At 39.5% G+C, this 22,887-nt stretch overlaps 2 protein-coding genes across 4 annotated transcripts; one reads left to right on the top strand and one right to left on the bottom strand.

Annotated features, from left to right (window-relative positions):
* The first annotated feature begins 4,159 nt into the window (after positions 1 to 4,159).
* syt5a (synaptotagmin Va) lies at positions 4,160 to 10,253 on the top strand. Its single transcript, XM_046415396.1, has 9 exons — positions 4,160 to 4,335; positions 5,018 to 5,032; positions 5,552 to 5,733; positions 6,836 to 6,922; positions 7,093 to 7,260; positions 7,493 to 7,660; positions 7,783 to 7,900; positions 7,983 to 8,116; positions 9,297 to 10,253. Exons 1-9 carry the CDS (start codon positions 4,176 to 4,178, stop codon positions 9,504 to 9,506), a joined length of 1,242 nt encoding a protein of 413 aa, XP_046271352.1. The 5' UTR covers positions 4,160 to 4,175; the 3' UTR covers positions 9,507 to 10,253.
* Positions 10,254 to 10,941: 688 nt separating this feature from the next.
* On the bottom strand, positions 10,942 to 22,615 carry tnnt1 (troponin T type 1 (skeletal, slow)). Of its 3 annotated transcripts, XM_046415583.1 has the most exons (15): positions 22,376 to 22,614; positions 17,444 to 17,471; positions 17,317 to 17,330; positions 17,172 to 17,228; positions 16,868 to 16,885; positions 14,689 to 14,709; positions 14,077 to 14,098; positions 13,893 to 13,953; positions 13,149 to 13,265; positions 12,543 to 12,620; positions 12,150 to 12,263; positions 11,951 to 12,060; positions 11,512 to 11,602; positions 11,293 to 11,333; positions 10,942 to 11,182 (listed from the first exon to the last, which is right to left on the bottom strand). In XM_046415583.1, exons 2-15 carry the CDS (start codon positions 17,467 to 17,469, stop codon positions 11,137 to 11,139), a joined length of 816 nt encoding a protein of 271 aa, XP_046271539.1. In that variant the 5' UTR covers positions 17,470 to 17,471; positions 22,376 to 22,614; the 3' UTR covers positions 10,942 to 11,136. The 3 variants fall into 3 exon arrangements, with proteins under 3 accessions (XP_046271539.1, XP_046271542.1, XP_046271541.1); XM_046415586.1 differs by lacking the exon at positions 14,689 to 14,709 and having other exon boundaries at positions 22,376 to 22,615; XM_046415585.1 differs by lacking the exon at positions 22,376 to 22,614 and having other exon boundaries at positions 17,444 to 17,663.
* Between the last annotated feature and the right edge of the window lie 272 nt (positions 22,616 to 22,887).

Genomic DNA, 22,887 nt, shown 5'->3' with positions numbered 1-22,887 from the left:
TAGCACAAAGACTAGAAACAAGGGGAAACTTTGTGGAGTCTTTGCTAGTTGACTGGCAACTGCATAGAGTCAAGAAATAGAGTTCTTGTAGGCAGATTTTTACATTTTTAAAATGTTTTTACAGAGGCAGTTTTTCTGTTCTTGGTCTTTCCAGTTTTCATCCTAAGCTAATATAACTAGCTGCTGGCTCTAGCTTCATATTTACAAGCAAATTTATACATTTCCCAAAATGTCAATGTATTTCTTTAACCTAACTTCACAGTCAAATTAGCACTGCTGGAATTTCAAATTCAAGTTGAACGATAACACTGATAATAAACTTTATTTACACAGGGCCTTTCACACACACACACACAAAAAGAAAAAAATATGCTCCTTTTTTCTGTCACACTATTAAAAATAATGCTCAAGTTCAAGATGAAGGATAACTAATGATGGCTTGGATTTTGATCTTTCAAATTGTGAACAGACGACAGCCGTGTGTGTGTAAACCCCTACAGCAGTCAGGCAGAGTGTCAGAAGCCTAATGAGGCCTCAGGTTCAGTTCAGAGCTAAGAGCTTTTGGACTGACAAAATCCCACCAGCGGCTGCTCACCTCCAGCCTGTCTGCATGCAGATCAGACTTGACAGACAGAATAATGCAAGTTCTGAGATTTAGCCCAATCTACGATGGCTTCCTGAAACATTAGGGGTGACATGAGGCCTTATGTACATTTACTGTCTGCTCAAATGTATTTTAGCACTCGATTGAGGAAATTACCTACAAGGTGTGCACAAATATAAAAACAATCATTATCAATTATTTTCTCTAATCATGGAACTGATGAACGGTTTGGTCCTTGTACAGAATTGACTGAACTTAAAAATAGACCAGAAAATCTAATCTTGTATTGTAACCACTTTTGTGGGCACACTAAAGGCTATTTTCCACTAACTAGCTTCTGCAGACAACTAGCACTAAACACAAAGTACAGCTAAGGCTGATGGGAATAATATTAGTTTTGAAGGTATTTGGCCATAAAACATAGCATTAATAAAGTTACACTTTGACCTGATAATGACTAGCAGAAAAGCTCAGACATTAAGTTATAACAAAGTATTATGTTACAGTAATCCAGCCAAAAGTTGTCAAGATATGTCAGAAAAGACCAAAACGCTGACCTCATGATGGTGTTTGAGGAAAAGCTGGGAAATCGTTTAAGTCAGTCCACTGGGGACCATGATCAAAATTTCAGCAACCAACAGACCCACATACAGGCAGCTGACACAACTAAAACAAAGCCCTTAGAAAACCACACACAGTAGTCTACAGAGAGGACACATGATCGGTTGCACCTTCAGGAGAGGCACTTTGGTTTTGCAGTCTGCACGAGATAAGTTCTTGTTGAAGACCTTAAGATATGGCTGTCTTTTCTTCAGCTATAATCAGTTAAATGCTGCCCACTGAATATGTTTGAACCCCTGAAGTTTTTGCTTTGGGGTTGGAAAACGAGAGCCTTTCTTTTGTTTGTTGCCTCACGGTAGATCTTTTAACAAATTGTTTTAATATTGTGTGGTGATTGGTGTGGTTCCATTGGTGTAGTGTGTAATGCACATACAGAACCTTTTCTCTCAGCTTTTTGTGCCATTGCATAGCGTTGGTGGTTGAGTCACAGTTTATTTTTGTTTAATATGTCACACACGTTGCTCTTGTTAATATAAAATGTTGTCTTATTCTGACAAATCATGTTTCTTTTGACATGATATCTATAGACCTCCTGTCTGTGCCATCAGTTGTTAATCACTTTGTACATTTGCTTTGTAGAACCTAAAAATTGTTTGTCAAACCAGTTTTCGCAATTCCTTGTGGAGCTGCTTTTTTGTATTCCTACATCAACCTCACCAGGTTTCTGATGAACTGATCTAAGTTTTTGGCAGCAGTCCCGGCTAAACCTGCAGTGACCCAGATAACAACTGTGGTCATCATCCTGATTTTGGGGTGTTCTGAACTGTCATTATACAACACACAGAGTCCTGGCAGAAACAGCCGAATGACACAGAACTCAATCTGTGCTTTTATCTAAAGCTCAGACTCATACTGGATGTTTATCTGAGCTCAAAAACTCATCCACTTTCATTTTCCTCTCATATATCCTGTAAAACTTACTATAAGGTACGTTTTACTTGTTCAAATTCAGTTCATTGTATTTCATTCTGAAATCTGACTGCATCAAAAACATCATGTATCACATGGTTGATGTGCCTTTTCACTTAAGAGTTTAAGCATTTGAGTATAAAAACGTTTCAGGAACTTTTCCATACAGACAATTCTGGAGGGGGGGGGGGGCAACAGTGAATACAAGGCCACTGAAATGATCACACTTAACAATATTTCATTTGTAGTAAGGGACACAGTGGGAAATGTGCAAAGGGGGGCAATTGCACAATACCACTTAAAAGATGATTATTGATGAGAAAATATATACCACATACCACGCATGCACACACACAAACACACACACAGAGAAGAGACCCCTCCTCTCTAATCATCTGCTTATGCAGTCCAAGGAGATAAAAGAGTTAATGTAACACAGTTCACCACCTACATCAGATCTCACTATGTGCGTTTGTGTATGTTTATGTCTCTATTTCAGCTGGGATGAAGGAGGATGAATGACAGACAGAGGGGGAGCGCAGGGGGGAGGTGCAGAGGACATGATGATGACGAGATGGGGGGAGGGGGGAGAGAAAGGGGAGGGGACCCAGAGAGGCAAACCGTCCTTAATTTGTTTAAGCCCAGGGATTTTTGGATTACCTTTGGCAATTAATCTCGTTACATCGCTGCGCAGCGACAGAGGGATGACTGCTGTGGGCGGGGCCTGTGCATGGGGGTTTAAATGTCGGTGTGTGTATGAGGCAGGCTGAACTCTTTGCAGGGCACTGAAGAGAGAGAGTGGGGCATGATTATCAAAAACTGATATTTTCTTATTTTACTTCTTTGTTCCATGGCCATGAGCAGATTTTTGGCAAAGGGTAAACCCAGCTTTATGATAGCACTCGATGCAACATGGGGTAGGCTGGCCTGGGAACACCTCGGGGTCCACCCGGAAGAGCTGGAGGCAGTGTCCGGGGAGAGGGAGGTCTGGGCATCCCTGCCCCTCAACCTGGAATGAAATGAAAATGAAAAAAAATGAAAAAAATGACTGACTTCCATTTAGCTGCTTCTGTTTTAGGGTCCTGCTGTCAGAGCTCACAGAGCCATCTTTTTTGCTATTGGTAACACCTAGGCACCTTTCCTGCAATGACAAGTCAAAATTTCTGAATGCAAAGGCTCTCAGAGACACACATATATGAGGGTATGGGTGTGTGCGTGTGTGTGTGTGTGTGAGTGCCATTACATCCACCTGCCTTGCTGTCTAAGTCAGAGGGATTACTGTGTATTAATGAGCGAGCCTGTTAGGCTCTGCATTCACACACTGTCATCAGAGTGGGAGGAATAGGGAAAACACACTTTATTCTGCTCAGAGTGTTCGTGCTTCACTCCAAAGTGCGGTTAGCTAGTGCTAACCTTGTAGTCACACCAGATAAATAAGGCAAAATTAGTTAGTGTTGTTGTTTTACCTGTTTGTAAACTAATGTAATGTTTTGTTAGTGTGCCAGCATGTTTGGAATCAGGGTTGTACCAAACTCATGATTAGCTAACAAAATACTAATATATAGAATAGTAAAATGCACACTATTACACATTACCCTACACTAGTAGTTAAAACTGTTGTCGATTCAAAATGTAACAACATACAAATGTTGCTTAGATGTTAAATTTTGAATGGAGTATTTTTACATTGTAGTATTTTTAATAAAGGATGTAAGTGCATCCTTCACCAGAGGAATTTCACAATGTGATTCTACTTCCTTTTTCAGAAAAAATGGAATAAAATAAAAGCATGTCTTGTTCTTGATGAAGATATTTTTTTAGTCTTTGTGAGATGCTTGAAATGATGAGAGGCATGAGGGTGAGTGAGAGAGGACATGGCCAGGTGAAGGGTCAGACAGGATGAAGTTTGAAAGACACGTGTGATAAGACAGAGCGAACGTGTTGTTTTGCTGTGATTTTAATGTTTCCAAAACTGATTCTGTGATCACGAAGTTGTTGACCGTTTTGGTGCCTGCTCTCCTTTGGTTTCATCAGAGCAGCGATGCGATTGGTCAGCGTGGCGGGGCCGCGAGTGCGCAGGGCGGCCAAGGAGGAGGAGAGGGAGAGGGAGCCTCCACCTCAGCAACCCCCCTCCCACCACTCCAACCATCAGTTCAACAGCATGAAGAACAAGTTCTTCAATGAGCTCACCCACCTGCCAAGTGAGCACACACACACACACACACACACACACAGATCCACACATCTAAAATACACACAAAATACAAACACAGACAATGCGGAGACAGTGCATACTACACATTAAATTGTATTTGTTGTGTCCTCAAAGACTGAATTATTTAGACAATGTACTAACATTTGGGTCCTGCTTAGTCTATGAAGGGGAAGTCAACAGATTTTACGCATAAAGGTCAGTTTGCATTCGTAGTGCGTACAACTGTACTCAGCTGTTCAATATCTCACATAGCTCTGGAGCTCTGGCTGTTGATTTTATTTTGGGCCCTACACTTTTTGAGCAAACAACAACGATTCCTTTTCCTCACAACAATATTCAGTCCCTGGAAGAGCACTTGAGTGATGTTGGTACCAAGTGGAATAGCTTATAGATCACAGTGAGTAAACATAACATGTTTACTCATCCTCTTGTGGACATAAACAGCAAACATGAGGCCCAGAGTACGTGTGTGGCTTACAAAAAGTGAAGCCAGTTCAGCTGATAAAGCCGTGCAGCACAGACACAGGCTCACAATGATTATCAACGTGTTACCTGCACACCATCATCTGCCCGACCTGTCATCTCGTCTTTAAACCTCACCTGTTTCATGTCTTTTTTCTGTCCCCTCTCATTTCTTCATGTGACCCCTCTCTGCTCTGCTCTTCAAGATCATAAACTCAACTGTAAGTCCATCTCTTCTCTTTAACCATTCCTGTTTTTCTGTTTTAAAGAAAAATACATGCCAAGTCTTCTACATATGGCAAAAAGCTGCTCTGCACTGAGTTGTGTGAATGTATAGAAGCTCCCTTCCACTTACAAAGGGTGACACACGTGGAAAGTTAGGAATGATAAAACTCATTAGAAAAATCATAAAGTGTAAATAAGCCTCTCTCTTGCACTACAGTTACCCATGGCTCTATCCTCTGGGAACCATGAATGTCTGCCCAGAATAACATGCTAATCCTTTCAATAGCTGTCGGCCAGCTAACAGACAGGGTTACGATGCCATCCTATAGCCACTGTGCTAGCATGGTTTAAAAAACTTTAAAACCATGCATGTTTTCTTTACATCACACCAGTCTTGCACTGTTTCTAAAATGCTTCAACTCATCTCAGTAGGAATTAAGTCCCTCAGCACGGTTTCCTGTCAAACTACTCAACACCGACCATGCCTTTCTCCTTCCTCTCCCTCTTTTCTCCAGTGCCCATGTGGGCTGTAGGAGCCATTGTGGTCGTGGTTCTTGCTCTTGTTGCCTGTCTGGGATTCTGCATCTACAAGAAGTGCTTCAACAAGGGCAAGAAGCCCAAGAAGGTCCGTGAGAGGAAAGGAGGACGAGGGCGCAGGAAGAAGGAGAAGGAGGGCGAGGAAGGAGAGGACAAGAAGGTAAGAAAAGAATAGGAGCAGAGAGGTTCTGTCCCATGTATTTTTGAGTTGCCATGTGGTGATTATATTGCCATCATAGTTATTTTTGCCCCAAAATGTCACCACACAACTATAGAGTTTATATGGTTCCACCCGTTTAAATGTCAACAGATGAAGTTCAGAGTGATGGATTTAAAGGGTTCAGGACAAGGACAACTCTGCATTAGTTGATTTAAAGGATTGAGAGTAAGATGGGAAAACTGACGCCACTCTCATGTCTATATGGTAAAGATGTAGCTGAAGCCAACAGCCAGTTAGCTTGTTTTAGCACAACTGGAAATTGTAAATTGGCTCTCAACTGTATCTTTAAGGGCAGGTCAAAAATTCATGTGATGCATCACAAATGCATCAGAAGTACATGGCTGACCACAACCTCCACAGGCAAACAGATGGAGTTAACACCGCACTGTGTTGCATGTGTTTGCAGTCATTGCTTCACCGTCCACAGATGTTTGGCTTTCATCCATGTTGAGACTAGTCATGGATGAATTTACAGCTTAAACTGAGCACAACAGCCAAAAGGGACGGCAGAGGCAGAACTGCTGATCCCTTGTGATAAGACGCTGCTTGGAGCAACAGGGTAGAATACTCTCAAAACATTAAGGGAAAACTTTATGTGTTGTGAAACTAAAAGAACCAAACAATCTTTTCAAATGCTTGAGCGTGACTACTGATAGTATGATCTTCAAAGGCTGGTGGAACCTTAAAAGTGCACTGTGTGGTTTTCATGTGCACAAACAGATCTCATGATGTTTTCACTCCAAGCTTTCTCTGGATGGTTTACTCCCGTCTATCACCGGTGTTCGAATATGAAATGAGCGAATTTCATCTCTTAGCTGCTAACCATTATGAATAAATAATTTATTGAAATATTATCAAAATTATCCAGATCACAGGAGCTGCAGTATTTTGGAAAAGATAAAATGTGCCACAACATAACAGATGCCCTAATCCATAAATCTTAATCTTGAAATGCAAAAATTTCTTCTAAAATCATAACTCAGATCACAACACCTGTTAAAATAATTATTGCAGCCCTACTAACCATATTGGTGTTTTCCAGGAGGGAGAGGAAGGAAAGGAAGAGGAGGAGAAGGAAAACTTTGGCAAACTGGAGTACACACTGGATTACAACTTTACTGAAAACCAGGTATGCACACAGACACACAGAAACCTGCAGATAATATCTTGCAAGCACTACACACCAGTATCCAAAAGTAATGAAAGAAGTGATTAATGACCACAACAATAAGGACTCAACAAGGACCCACTTCAGGATTTGGACCTTACAGTTAAACATATCTCTCCCTCCTCCTCCAGCTGATAGTGGGCATCCTCCAGGCTCAGGACCTTGCAGCCATGGACATGGGTGGAACCTCTGACCCATATGTCAAAGTCTACATGCTGCCGGACAAGAAGAAGAAGTTTGAGACCAAAGTCCAGCGCAAAAACCTCTGTCCCGTCTTCAATGAGACCTTCACCTTTAAGGTCTGCACGTCGATACTGAAGATCATGTCGAACATAAAACATTGAAATAAAATTGTTTTTGAAAATACTATCAGCATAGTAAAGGCCTTTGAGACAAACTGCTTGTAAAAATGGGCTATACAAATAAAGTTGTCTTGTCTTGTCTTGTCACAGCAGTAGCATTCTGAAACCAGCATCTAAAGCAGTTTAGAGTTAAACGTTTTTTATTATTAGTAATTGTATCCCTCTCCAGATACCATACAGCGAGCTGGGAGGTCAGACTCTGGTGCTACAGGTGTTTGATTTTGACCGCTTTGGTAAACATGATGTCATTGGCGAGATCAAGATCCCCATGAACTCTATAGACCTTGGACAGCCTATACATGAATGGAAGGATCTGGTTGGAGGAGAGAAAGAAGAGGTATGTGATAGTTTTAGTTTGACACCACTGAAACAATGATGAATGTATCGCTCATTGTCAGCATTGGAGGCAGTCAAAACAAAGTGCAATGTGACAACTCATCCATGTTTTGCCCCTGACAGCAAGAGAAGCTGGGTGATATCTGTATTTCCCTTCGTTACGTCCCCACGGCTGGTAAGCTAACGGTTAACATCATGGAAGCCAAGAACCTGAAGAAGATGGATGTCGGAGGATTGTCAGGTGAACACACTTACTTGTGTGCATGCTTGTGCGCATGCTTCGTGCTGAGTCCTCTGTCTGCTATCACACCTCTTTCTCTCAGATCCTTTTGTTAAGGTGGTGCTGCAGCACAACGGGAAGCGACTGAAGAAGAAGAAGACATCAGTCAAACAAAACACTTTGAATCCTTACTTCAATGAGAGCTTTAGCTTTGAGATCCCCTTCTCCCAGATCCAGGTTTGCACACCTCTCGGTTGAACAATTTTGTTTTTCAGACATTTACAGCAGGGAGTTGAACGTTAACACACACTGACTTGGAACTACTTGTTCCAATTAATTAGAATAAATTCTATTTATTAAAATATTTAAACTTATGATGCCATTCCTTTGTGGCTGCTTCATTATCCCTGGTAGCAGCATGGCTCTGGGAATGGCTACGTTGATTAACTGGACCAACACTTTGGTCCACATTGAAGAATCTCATGGACTGATACATGACATGTGGTCCATGCATTCATGGTTCCCAGAAGAAGAATCCCTCTGACTTTGGTGATTTTGGACTGTGGTCCTTTGACCTTTCCACCAGTACCTTCAGCAGGGTGATCTTTTCAGCTTTTAGCTACTATTACTATGACTGGATGGATCATCATGAAATTTGGTAGATCAAATCTGCCCGTAACTTTTTATTCATCAGCAGGTCAACATTTTAATTTGATAAAATTTATCACCAAAGACATGCAAAACTTTATATGTTACATTATAACAAATGTTATCACACAGTTCCAATTAATTATGAATATTTCCAATTAATTAACAATGTGATTAACAATTATGATTAATTAATTTGGATTCATTAATTAACAATGATTAAGATTCACTGAGGGACTCAAGTTCTTTACACACATGTTGCCACAGTTTAGTTGCATATTAAAGTCCTTGGTCACTGATTTTAATTGATCTTGATTTTTGATTAGTATTCCATATTTTCACTTTAGGCCTGACTGTTATAGATACTGTTGAAGAGGGCAAAGATAAAGGCACATTTAAGGGAAAAAAAAGTGGCATTGTAAAAATGGTGAAGCCTACTATTCCCATCTTTCATCAGACCCTTATTACTGCTTCTTAAATGCTGCCTTCACTCAAACTGCACAGCCTCAGTTAGCAACAGAGTTTTTGTTAAAAAAACTGCCTTGAGTCCCGATGACTCTGATGACATCATCACCAGTACATACTGCAGTTGTTCTGAGATGCATGACTTTTACCCTCTGGTAACATTTTGAACTATCAATAAGAAACCCAATCCCCTAAAAACCTCCAGAACAATATCAAAGCCTCAACTGAAACATACAGTAAAATATACCTACAGAGGAATGTGCTTTGACTGTGGCTTCTCCTCCCCGGCTGTCTCCACGTGCAGAAAGTCCAGGTGCTGATCACTGTGTACGACTACGACAAGCTGGGCAGTAACGACCCCATCGGCAAGTGCTGGATCGGATACGGTGCCACCGGTGTTGGGCTACGCCACTGGTCAGACATGCTAGCCAATCCCAGGCGTCCAGTCGCCCAGTGGCACACGCTGCTGCCAGAGGAGGAGGTGGATGCTGCTCTGAAGGCCCCCATACGTTAAACACAGTCACACACACATACGTCTGCATGGGAGGGAGGGGGACCTCTAACTTGAATAGTAATCTTTAATGTACTTCAGTTCCACCGTCATGTGTGCTTTATATTGTTTTGAATAAATACCATAAAAATGTCTACAAACACATTTTGTGTACACTTAAATATATACTAACCGACAGTATACACAGTGCAGCAAAATGTTTGTGCACTGGCTCACGCTAATACTGAAAAGCTGCACCATTTAGGCTGACAGACTAACTAATTAAATGAGTAGTTTTCCTTACAATGAAACTGAATCTCGTGAAAAATTGGCACCCCATCAATATTTATTTTCTTGGACGCCTTTCATGTAATCAATGTCCTATTTGTCTACAAGTTTAAAAGATTTTTTTTCATTATAGCTATACTGTAGTATTGTCAGATGAATTTTGCTATGCAAAAATAGGAAAACAAATGATTTCCTTCCGTTACTGAATCTTACATATCTTCTTATATTTTTCCTTTTTCCATGTTTTCCCCTTGTCTAAACTGGATTTTTCACGTGAATGTATTTAGTCACATGTTTTTACTGTCTCTCTGTGACTCCATCTGTGCTTGTGTTTGAATGAAATCATGCTTGGAGAGTACATATCAATGTGTGTGTGTGTGAGAGTGTATGTTGTGTATCATAAAAAAATTAAAAGCTGTTTGTGGTTTCAATTTCAATACCTACCATGTGACTGTAAATACTAGCCGAATAAATAAAACATTTCCAAACAACAGATGGTTTGGCGGATGGATGGATTTATATGTGCACACACACGCTATAATACCCTAATGCGCGAACGTGATATCCTTTCATTTGCACACGAGCAGAGAGTCTCATACACACACACACAGTCTTGTTTCCATCACTTCTGGGGACATTACATTGACTTCCCTTCATTTCCTGTAGGCTTAACCACCACCTAACCAATAAACAATAACATTAAACATTAATTGCCTAATCCTAACCCTAACCTTAGCCTAACCTTAAAGCAATATCATAAGCCTCACTGATAAATTTTACTTCAGTGAGGTCAGTGTGTATATGCATGTTTGTGTGTCCTATAGTGATGCAAGGAGTGAAAGACTGGATTAACAGTGTGTCCTCTTCAGTCCTTTTCTCACGCAGTAAGCCAACCATGAGGCCGGGATGAGGGGGAGTTATTTATATAGCGCCAAATCACAACAAACGTTTTCTTATGTCACTTTCCAGTTAGAGCAGGTCTAGACTAAACTCTTTAATTTGGTTTTTGGAGAGACCCAACATTATGTCATCACATAATATAGCTATACCAGACAGACAGTAGCTAAAAGCAGATCACTGAGCCACTTGGGTGTTGTGAGTCACACACATTAGATAAAGAAAAAAAAAAATGATTTAATTGAATAAAAAATGAAACTGTGACAAAATCAACTCAAAACTGAGTGCACGTCATTTTAATTATGAATACATGTCATCAAGAAACATTCAATATCTGTCACACAGGAAGGACCTCCAGAGAGGCTCTGGCAGCACAAAAGGAGAGGAAATGTGTGATTCCTCCATTTCTATACTGCCTCCCCTTCTTTGCTGTCAATGTGTTTTTGGTTTTACTGTCTTCTCCCCCCCTTTACTTCCAGCGACCGCCCACCTTCCCTTTGCCATGGCCCTTTTTACTGTTGGAGGAAGAGGGGAGGGAAGAAAAAGAAAGGAGGGTGTAAGAGGGATTGAAGACGAATATCTGATGTGCAATTCATCGTTGGTTTGTGGAAAAGTAACTACTCACAATTTCTGAGCATGCTGGATTCTGTTCAGCAATACGGTGATCTGCAGGAGGCAAGCACAAAGATTTTAGATTTTAGTAATGGGGGGAAATTAAAACTATTATAAAAGAGATCAGTCAAAAACCCAAAGATCTTCAATTTAAATTAATTGCTGATTAATTTTCAGTCAGCCGTAGAACATAACAAACTCCTGTTATTTCTGTTTTCAGTAACAACAGAACCTCGTATTTCTGGTGCTTCATGTGCTCAATGAAGTCAAACTTCTCAGACTCCAGCTGGTAGATCCAATTCCACATCTCCTGGGCCCGTTGCCTTGGAAAGACAAGTTTGCAGTTAGAAATGTGGAAGATTTATCATTGAATTCTTGGTAATTTATGAAATGTGTCTTTGATTTCAGTTGGGTGACCTAGCAGATTTTAGCAGCTGTAGCTAGCTAGCCATTTATTTAAGTGAAAAATGCTGTCTAAAAAAGGCAGTCCCTGTTCAGAGGAGGGATTTACTTAAATACGCCCTTGGTCTTTTTTAACAAACCTTTACAATAGTATATAAATCTATAAAGTTGTTTAATAATCTTTTAGGTGAATAATATCTAGTTGACAGCTGCTGTAATGGTGCAACATCATTGGTTAGCTGTCTGAAGTACAGTTGGAGGACACTCACTTGAGTGCATCCTCCCTTAAATTTTCAATGCCTAGTGGCTCCCGTCTCTCAGCCAAAGTCTTCTTCTTGATCTCTCTGCCCGTTAGACGTTTGCCTCTCTTCGTCTCAGCCTGGAACAGCACACACGCAGTCCAAAGTCATCCTCTGTATCATTGTCTCTTCATCATCACTGTTACCATCATCTCTACTGTTGTCTGACCTTGGCCAGGAAGCCTCCAAAGTTCGCTCCCATGCCAGACAGCACTTTCTTCTTCTTGGCGTCTTCATCAGCTTTCTTCTTGGCCTCCTCGTTCTCTTTTCTGTGACGTTCCTCCTGGCAGATGAAGAAAAAAGGAGTGATAAAAGAACAAGAAAAAAAAAAAGAAATGGAATTGTTGTGCACCTGGAGGGGAGACGCTGTGTCGTACTGAGCTTTTTATACATTATGTAAAAAAGTGATTTCACATCGAGAAACAAATAAGTCATCAAATCAGAGTGGATCCTTGAGAGACAGTTCAACATACAGCCCTGTTTGAGCCTCTTTAAGTATAACACTGTGTAGACTTGGTGATACATTTCTACATTTGTGTGTGAGTGTGGGGGTTTGAGTTACCGCAATCCTGTTCTGTCTGTCCTTTTCCTTCTCTGCTCTAATCCTCTGGATCTCAGCTCTCTCTGACCGGCGACGTTCCTGGTGGAAAGCAAAACAAAAGCAGCATAAAACGTTTTAATGCAAATTAATACACAACATTCAGATTCAGAGGAGAATTTTGTATCTTTTTTTATTTTTAATCCACCCCAAGATAAAGGAGAAATATGTTTCATTATTTAACAACATCATACCTCACAATCTTCCATGCACCAGAGAGGTATTCAGTATTCATTGACCTAAGACAACTTACCATAAATAATATATTCCTCACAAGTAAAGTCCTCTATTTTAAATACTACCTTTTTACTTATTTTTCTGGAGTAAAAAGATAATATTTCTCTTTGAAATTTAGCTGAGTATATATACCTCAAAATTGTAATTATAGGATGGAGCAAAAAGTACTTTGTATGTACTTAATATGACTTTGTATCACTACTGCTACATTCATTTAGGACATGTTGTCACATTGCAGGTTAGTATCTGTTTCTGCCAGATTAGGTGTTTAGTGTCCCATTCACCTTTCTGCACAGATATGGCTGGAAAGCGCAAGCATCTAAGTCAACTTACGATCCGTTCCTTGAGGCTGATGAGTTCTTCCTCATCCTTCTTCCTCTGCTCGAAGTGAACGTCGATCAGAGTATGCAGCTCGAGTAAGTCCTTCTCCATACGCTTTCTGTGGATGTCCTTATGGAATAAGGAAGGGTTTATTGATTGATGAGGTGTACCCCCACGAAAATGTTCAGTCATTGATACACTTAAATAACCAGCATAAAGATGTGAGCAACTATTGAATCATAAGACTGGAGATGTAAGAAGGAACAAAGAAATTTAAAGTCAGAAGGAGAACTTGCGGCTCAAAAGAAGTCAAAAACCAGTCCCAGTTTCTTAACTATGAAAAACTAAAATGGACCTATGATAGGCTGGATGAACAAGCAGCATTTCGGTCTTCTGGATACTCAAATACAGGAAATTGTTACACATCCAATAGTGAACTTCAGATGTGAAGTAGTTTCATTTCACAAGTTGGGAGTGGTCATTGACTGTTACATGAAAGTATATTTGTGTGTCATTTGCATAGCAGTGATAATTTATTTTTTTTAAGACACAATCAAGTGTCAGGCACGGATGAAAAGTGGCCCGAATGCTGATCCCTGTGGAGCACCATGCTTGACCTTGGAGCATGAAGATATACTGTCTATGGTGAGCATTTTGTGTTCCGCCACTCAGATATGCGTAGAACCAGAAGAGCCAGTGCAACAGAAAAAGATAAACTGATCTGAACTGAAGTTTAGCTCCATTTCTATAACTTACATCAAAATCCACCCTGTCCCCCTCAGGAATCTTTGGAGGTGCAAGTTGAGGCACCATTGGTCTGGAGAAAAAAGGAAACACAAAATGAGAGAATTTTGAGAGAGTAATTAATTATGACATTTTTTAACTGAGGAAAAAAAGAAGAACTACTGCAACCAAACATGCTAGAATTGGGTGAACATACTTGGGTTTGGGTCGTTCTTCCTCTGTTAATGATGAGAAAGAAAGAAGAGATAAAAGAGGTCATATTAGTGATGAAATACTTTCTCTCAAATGTGTGAAAAAACTCATTTGAAGATCTGAAAATTGTTAATAAAGCTGTTAATGTGACTGACAACATAGCAAGCATGGGGCTGAGAATAGAAAGGGCAACAAAATTTAAGCAATAAATTAGTTATGATAAAGACAAAGACGCCATAAGCGAGGCACTTCTCTTACCAATCCAGAGTCACACTGAGCTTCTACACTGTTAAATTTTGACCACGTTTATTTGGCCATTCTTAAAGATTTTTCAGCAAAATAAAGGTGATTATAGTATGGAAGGTACCACTTTTTAATTACTGAGGAGACCAAATTACTCCATAAAATGTAGCTTACAATAATTTGTTTCCTCTATGTGAGCTTTGCAGTGGTTGAGTCAGGTGGGATTTAAAGGATAAGATCTAATTTTAATTGTTAGATAATTCATTTGAGGTAAAAATGTCTGAGTTAGCTAACATGATGCTAAGCTTGAGGACAGGAGAGTTTTTAAAGGAGTTTTAACCCTCGAGGGAATCACACGTCTACTACTTCTCACCTTCCTCCTGGGCATCTTGATCTGACGGAACAGTCACATAAAGACAGAATGAAAGATGGAAAGAGGGCAACAAAGATAACACATGGAGCAACAAAGGAAAGTGGAGGAAAGAGAGCAAGGGAGAAAAGATGGGGTGACAAATGGAAGTAGGGAAGGAAGGAATGTAGGGAGAGTGGAAAAACAGGCAAAAAGGTGAAAACGTAGGAAAGAATATAAGAAAGAAGGATAGAAGGACAGTCAAAATGAGGATGAAATGTATACAGAAGTAAGACATGAAGTGGTAAAGAACCAAAGAAAGGGTGATCAAGAGGGATAAATGGAAAGAATGGATAAACACAGTGACATTTCAAAGGTAGCAATGAGGACAAAAGGAGGGAAGAGATGTGGAGTGATTGAAAAAAGTGCCAAGTTAAATCTGATACTGCACAGGTAGCAAGCTTAAAGAAATAGACATTTTGGAAATTATGCTTTTAGACTTTGCTGTAGAAATCTACATGAAATAAATACCACTCTTATACTTGTGCAATGAATATGTATCTATCATCAGCATCCTCTTAGCTTAGCATAAAGATTGGAACTGGGGGGAAAGAATTAGCCTGGTAACAGATCCCAAATGTGACAAACCCCACCAGCAAGTTTAACACTCAAACGCTAACACAACTTAGAGTTGTGAGAGTGGTATAAATCATCTCATCTAACTATAGTCAGAAAGTTAATAAGTCTAATTCCCAAAATGTTTACTATTTACTTTAATACTATCATTTCCCATCATGCAATGAGAGCCACACTATTCACTAATATGTACTACCCACTGTGGCTGCAGGGAAATGTAGTTTTGTCGAATATTCTGTGAACATCCATTATTATACATTGCACATAGATAACTGTGCACATGCAGACTGGAGTTTTACTGATGTAAACACATCTCTGAGGTGAAATATTCTCATTGGTTGTGTTAATCTTTGATAGGCATGGCCAAACAATAACAATCTAGCAAGTCTTTTCATCACCATGGGCTTAATGGTCATGAAGGCAGAGGAAACCATTACCAGTCAAATATTTGGGGATATATTCTGGCCAAACATGTGCTCTTAGACATGGTGGAACTTTGGCCCTGCTCATCAAGGTTTAACTCATCAGAGAACTTCCCGCAGAAATAAAACTCACATCTGTTATGTGCGTGTGTATAATTCTGAATGGCAGAATACATACAATGGTTGCAGCTGTAGGGGGGGAAAAAAACAAAACATCGTACAACTTTTACAACTTTTACAACTTTTCAAAGTAAAATGTGTTCTTAAACAGCAGCTGCATACTTGTGTGATATCTCTGTTGTTTCTCCATTGAAAGTGTAAAGCTAATATAGACAGCAAGGAAACATTTTACTGGATCAACTTCAGACTAAGAGCGAAGCAATATAGATTACTACATATTAATGGAAAAAAAAAAACTTTAAAAAATGAGACATCTATTTTTCAATAGCACCATAATGTAATGGTCACTTGGAGCTCGTAAATCCCCAATGCTACAAACACATTCTTATCACCTTAAAAGGTTCTCGAGATGTGTTTCTGGTGTTGTGATAAATCTAGTTCAATATTTACTCTCTTTTTAAGTCTGTTTTGGTCTCCTCCATTCTGAATCTGTTTTTATTTAGTCCTAAACATGCAGCATGTTCACCAGCTCATTTTGCTAACTTTGCTGCCTGGAAATAAAATTGTTTATGGAGTTGGTAAATTCCAAACAATGAATAAAAGGAACTAGAGCAGACAAGATAACAAAAATACCACACTAGATTTCTGTTCTGGTTGTTTATACCTTTAAAACACTAGCTGGAAATAAGCAATCAAGTGTTTGCAGTAGCAACAAAAGCATAATTAACATGTCAATTAAAATATGCTCAGGCATGATGTATGATTTTATCCATACATGTGGATACAATACATGTATTGTGTGTGTAATTCCCCATCTCCATTTGGTATTGAAATACAGTGCAGGTAAAAAGTCTCTGAACAGTAGCTTAGGTGTTATAAAAAATCAGGTGCAAATGAACATCTCCTCTTTTTCAAACAAATGCTGAAAACATATCTAAATACAAATTTCACCTGTGCTCGGTTTTAGACCTAGCCATTAATGGTGAATGATGGTGCTACTGGTGATAGGTGTGATGTCACCTTACCTTGGTACTCTTGCTGCTCTGATAGACCAAATCAGCAGTGTCATCCAATGAGAAAGCAGCATAGAAGGGAAGTTGACAGGTGCGAGTTAGTGCAGTGCTAGTCATAACTCACACAAAAAGAGAGGGAACAGTTGCTGGACTCTTTGAGAGCTTCTTCAGATGACCACAACTCTTTTAATCTGTCTTGTTGTTTACATTGTTTTTATTGCTTTTTTCAGCACATTTTCACAAACCATTTTTATGTCTAGACTGGTTATACAACAGGCAGCTGTCTTGTATACCTGTGCTGAATTCATAATCTTACCTACTCCATCCTCCTCTGCCTGCTCAGGTTGGGCCTCCTCCTCCTCCTCTTCAACCTCTGGGAAAAAGAAGACCCAGAGAAACGAACATAGTTTCACATCTTATAGCATGTGACAATTAAGGACAGTGAACTTAAGTGAACTTACCCTCTGTCTGATCCCTGGTGAGATGAGAGAAGCATAATTATCAGTTAAGATCACAGTTGATGCATTTATAAACAAAATAAACAAGTGATGTCAAACTGCAGGCAGTAAGGGATGCTGCTGTACTCACTCGTACTCCTCTTCCACATCTGACATGGCTGCAATAAAGAGAGGCCCATCAGGAGAGGGGAACTGACACAATGATATATTCACACAACAAAAATATGGATGAAAGCAGTTCTTCAAGAAAGCGCTCCTGAAATGTTTCAGTTGGTTGACAAATTGCTTAATCAAAATATGCCAGAAACGATTATATTTTAAAGTGCTGAAATAATTAATTAATTAGTTAGTTAAACTATGCTGATGTTGATTAATCTTTAAAAACACTTAACAAGGAATCTCGGTTTCTTAGACTCTGGAGTCACTCACTGATCTTATTGTTATTATTATTCTTATTATTGTTATTGTTGCAGTTATTTTAGACAGTTCTATTATTTCTATATTATCATTATCATTACTGCTGTTGCTATGTATTTCTATGACTGAATATAAAAATAAAAATAAACAGTTGCGGTCCGATTTATTGTCAGATGAAAAAAATGACAGGTCAGCCAGTTGAATGGTCAACCATTTTGACCCAAACTTAAATATCTCAATGGATTGCCAAACAAACATTCAGGGTCCACACTGAATGAAGCCTACTGAGTTTAGTGATTCCCCGACTTTTCCTCAAGCTCAAGCTTTCATTTATCAAACATCTCACTAGTCAGCTTTCCATCCAAGTGTAGCTCAAATTTTAACAGAATTTCCAGAAATTCAGCAAAAGAAACTGAGAATTATGGTGTTATTTTATACATATACACAGTGTATCAGAAATTGTGCACATTCGGATTTAATTTGGAACAGAGATTCATGGCTTCCAGATTCTAAACGTTATGATAACTTCTCATCGCTTCTCTATCGCTTAGTGCAATACAGTGACTTTTCTACTGCTAATACATTAAAAATAGTGCAATACTGTATATATATTATATGTGTATAGTTTCTTTTTAAAAAGTGTAAAAAAGTATTTTTACTTTGTATATTTTGTGTATATTTAACATGTTTAGTTATAAGAAAAGATACTAGCTATACCTGGACTTAAAAGAAATAAACCATATCAGGTTTAGGTTCTTAAAATATAGAGAAACCAATGTGACATAAAGGCAGGCTTGAAGTCCTGGCTGTGCATAGGTAAGAGTGACTCATCACTGCTAAATCACAGGTAGCCACAGTCCTTAATCTCCTGTGATCTTTCTTGGAGATAGAAAAACACACCAGCACGGAGACACACAAGGGTGGTGTAGCCAGATCACACTGTGGTGGTTTTGGCTATAAATTGTCCTGAGCTGCCATTGTCCTGGCATAACATGGACAGACATCCTCACATGGACGGACATACACAGTGGGTGTGTGATGACACCTTCCTGGCAGGAGATGCAGGGAGATTGATGAAGCGTCAACAGGTGAGAATGTGACAAGGGTTAAACACAGAAAGACCAAGAGAGATAGAGTTTCTCTCGCTTTCTAGCTCCCTCATCCATCTTTCTCTAGTCCCCCTTTGTCCCCACTCACCCTGTCTCCATCTGCCCTGGCGTCTCTGACAAATTAGATGGGATGACTTACTTTAAAACACAGAACAGGTGAAGGACATTAATGTTCAGTCTGTAATTTCTCATGAAAAAAATAACAGACATTTCCTCACACTACTATTTAGATTTTACATTGTGTTTACAAGTGTGAAAGTTAACACTTCCATCTTAATAACTACACAGTTTGACATGTTCAACTGACATGTGATTGATAAACTAAAAATAAAAATATGCCAACGGTTTGGCTGGAGTGCCTTGACACAGATCAAAGTTCCTGTCCTACTATTACATGTCCAAATATATTTCTGCACTGTTAGACATTATCCAGGTGGAAAAACTACTTGTAAAAGTTGTTATAATCTGATTTTAAGCAAAAAACAAAATTGATCATACATCAACATACAACCCTCTGGTATCCCTTTACACACCATTATGCCAACCCATTTTCTCCTTCACTCTCTATCTCTCTGTCATTAGGAACAATTCACAGCAGCCCAGCGACTGTGCAGTTGAATTTATAGAGGTGTAATGTCGAAAGCTCGCCTGTTGTCTCCTCTGTCTGTTGTCGTGCCCATTGCCCTGCCAGACGCAGAAACTTGGCATAATGACACATCAGTCCTTTCAACAGCAAATCAATAAATCCTCCCACTAATCTGCTCTCTATTTGTTGTTTGAGAGGCTTCTAGAATACAATCATTTCTGGTCTTTATATTTTTTGACATCAGTTTCAAAATTTTTTTAAGGAAGTTTTTTGTGTGTTTCATGAGAAGAATGATACTACTCTGATGTCTGCATGGTGAATATGAAGCTGCAGTCAGCAGCCCCTTACCTTAGCTTAGCACAGACTGGAAAGAAAGGGAAAAAGTTAGCTTGGCTCTGTCCAAAAGTTACGGATAAAGAAGGTTAGTTAGCTGTGTATTTCCTACATGAGATGGCAGAGAAGTGTGAATATTAAAATAAGTATTAGACTTAGTTTTTCTGGCCACCTGGCACATCACCAAATGAATGATGATGTTGATCCATGACTGCTAAATCTGTAAATAAGCAGCTTTGCACATATCAGATTAATGATGAATGATTAACAGGACCTGGAAGGTCTCTTTGAAGAGACAAAATAGTAGCTTTTGATTTGTCATAAATTACCAGCAGAGAAATAATCTTAGAGATGCCAAGTACTGGCACAGGAAAGACAGTTCAATTTTTATGGGACCTTACTACAAGAATTACTTGGGATTTAGTGCCTTGATTAAAAGCTCTGTCAGCTAAATTTTAAATGGAAAGGCAAGGCTTTACTAAAAAGGTACGTGGAGGTAAAACCTATGAGTACATACATGAGGGATGAGAGGTGGATGTGGGGAGAAGTGACAGATAGATGAATGAGATGTGCACATTTTAACACCTCCGTCAGGACAGACAGAGACTGTCCACTAAAGAGAGGCAAGGGGTGTGAGCGAACCAGGGGATTTAAGAGTCAAGTTCCACTGGGCAACCGCGGCTTTGGCAGGGTTAATTTTAGTCAAGGGCAATGTGTGTGAAGTAAAGGAGAATGCGTCTCCTACAATATCACATTAGTGTTAAAGAGAGCTTTTGTATGTTATTAATATATTTTAGAGAGGAGCAGGGATGGAAACACGTCTGTAAAAATCTTCTGAAAAAGAAGAGAGCTGGAATAAAACCCCCACTGCACAGAATGAGAGGCTTTATTACCAACAAACTTTAATAAGAAGAAGCGGATAATGCTTTCGGCATACAGCTAGCTAGCTCAAGTGTATAGTATTAAATTTTTAAGCAAATTCAAGTAATTTTTTAAAAAAATCGTTTCTTGACATAAAAATCTCTTGAGAAATGAGATTTGTGATAAAAGGCTTGGCAGGATGGAAATGTCACAAAGCAACAAAAAGAGAGTGGCTCATCAGATGACAGTCAGAAACTTGATGCCTACTTGAACTAGCCTCCGCAAATGTTCTAACACACACACACACACACACTACATAGATTACATTTGTGTATGCAGGCAGCTGTTAAGTACCCTCTATGTCTGCATGCTAAAGTTAGCTTATCTGACCTCAGACTGTTTGCATTTGTGTATGTGGTTAGCAGTGACCACAGAGGCAAAGGAACAATGTGAAGAGTGGTAGGTTAATCACACTCTCTCACTATCTCTCTCTCTCACACACACACACACACACACACACAGACTGTACTCATAAAAAAGCCTAATAAGCTGTCAGACCTTTGACGAATAGTTCTAAAGAAAGAAATGCAAAGTAGCCAACAGTGCTGTGGTGTCAATGACCATTTGTCGAATGCTTTCATGACAGCTTTGTGGACTCGGAACATGGACGTGGCCTTGTTTGGTTCTAGTGGACAACAGTGGACCTACTGTCAGTCCTCATCCTGTGTCTGAGCTACAGAATGAAACCTCCTACCACTACTAGACTGCAGTACATGTAAATAATGTTTGCCTACATAATGAAGATGCAGTGTAGTTTTCTAAATGTTTGGACTGTGTATCAGTTGCCTGCTCTGCTAATACAGACACAAGTATATCAAAGTTAAGGCTGCTTCAACACTTGGAAGAACCGTGCATTCTGTTTTCCCACCGCATACAACAAACCTGTTCACCATTTTAAAAATGTGATGTTTTTAGACTCATGTTACTAAAATATACAGTTAAGTAGAAAATACACTCAAATGCAGTGGAAGTGAATGGAATGAAAACAGAGCTATTTTACACAAATGAAATTCTATTCACCTCCATTAAGCTGGTGTAGTGGAAGAAATTGGCGAAGCGGATAACTAAAACCTCTTGCTGAAGCTAGATATCTATAGCTGTAAGTGAGAACATGGTTGATTTTTGTAATTTGGGTGAAAACAACTTCTAATTTGGGTCCACTTTTCTCAAGAAAATGATGGATTCATTGATTAGATTGATTTTTATTTTTGCTATTTTTTTCTAGTGTTTTTAGGAATTGGAATGGCTATAGTCAGGATGCATTAAGCAGATTTTAATGACAAAAATGACAAGGACCATTACAGTGGTTAGTAGTGCTTTGGACTGATTGTGTTTAAGTCTGCCATTGGTTTTCATTCATTTTGCTGATACTTGAATATTGCTCGAAATAATGAATAAATGTTGGAAATCCAAAACACTGGAAATCATTAAAGCTCTGTAATATGCTTTAAGGCACAATTTTCACATTAAAAGGGTTGGCTCTCATGCTGGAGCATCCTTAAAACACAAACAAGAGTGAAAACTGATTAAACTGCTGTGATGGATGATACTCTAGCGAAATGAACGGAAAACAGAAGTAGACATAAAATTTAAAGATCAACCTTGAAAGTTTTGGTGATACCCTTCCTGACATTCTATGGTTACAACACCTTGAGAGCACATATTAAAGAACAGACAGACAGACAAAGAGACATACCTGTATGAAGGTGTGGTATCACCACGCACAGAAGACAGACACAATGGCTATTGGACAGACAGAGGGAGTTTTATACAGAGCAGTTGAGTGGCACTATGTGTTTGTGTGTGTGCTGTCTGAATGACTATGTGTGTACGCATGCTGTGAGAATTACTGAATGTCCAAGTATACAATACAAGAATAACTGTGAGTCTGTGTGCACAAATGTGCAGATTTGCATGCCTGTGTGTGTGTGTGTGTGTGTGTGTGTGTGTGTGTGGTCGGGGGCCACAGGCGGATTAAGCAGAGGCAGAAAGATGAGCACCTCGCAGGATTAGGGAGAACAGAGGGATGACTTCACTGGGCAAATGGAGGGGTGCCACAGGTGGAGAGGGGGGCTGACAAAATGAAGAGGGAGGGTGTGATGGATGGAGGGAGAGAAAGCCTCCCCTCTTCATCCCTGGCAGAGCTGGAAAGAACTGGCAAGGTGAGAGACAACTGAGGAGAAACAGTTTGCTAAAAGGCAATAATTC

Source organism: Scatophagus argus, chromosome 16, assembly GCF_020382885.2.
Source record: "Scatophagus argus isolate fScaArg1 chromosome 16, fScaArg1.pri, whole genome shotgun sequence".
Taxonomy (NCBI): Eukaryota; Metazoa; Chordata; class Actinopteri; family Scatophagidae; genus Scatophagus; species Scatophagus argus.
Note: the sequence above shows the minus strand (reverse complement) of the source record. Positions and strands in the feature narration are given on the sequence as shown.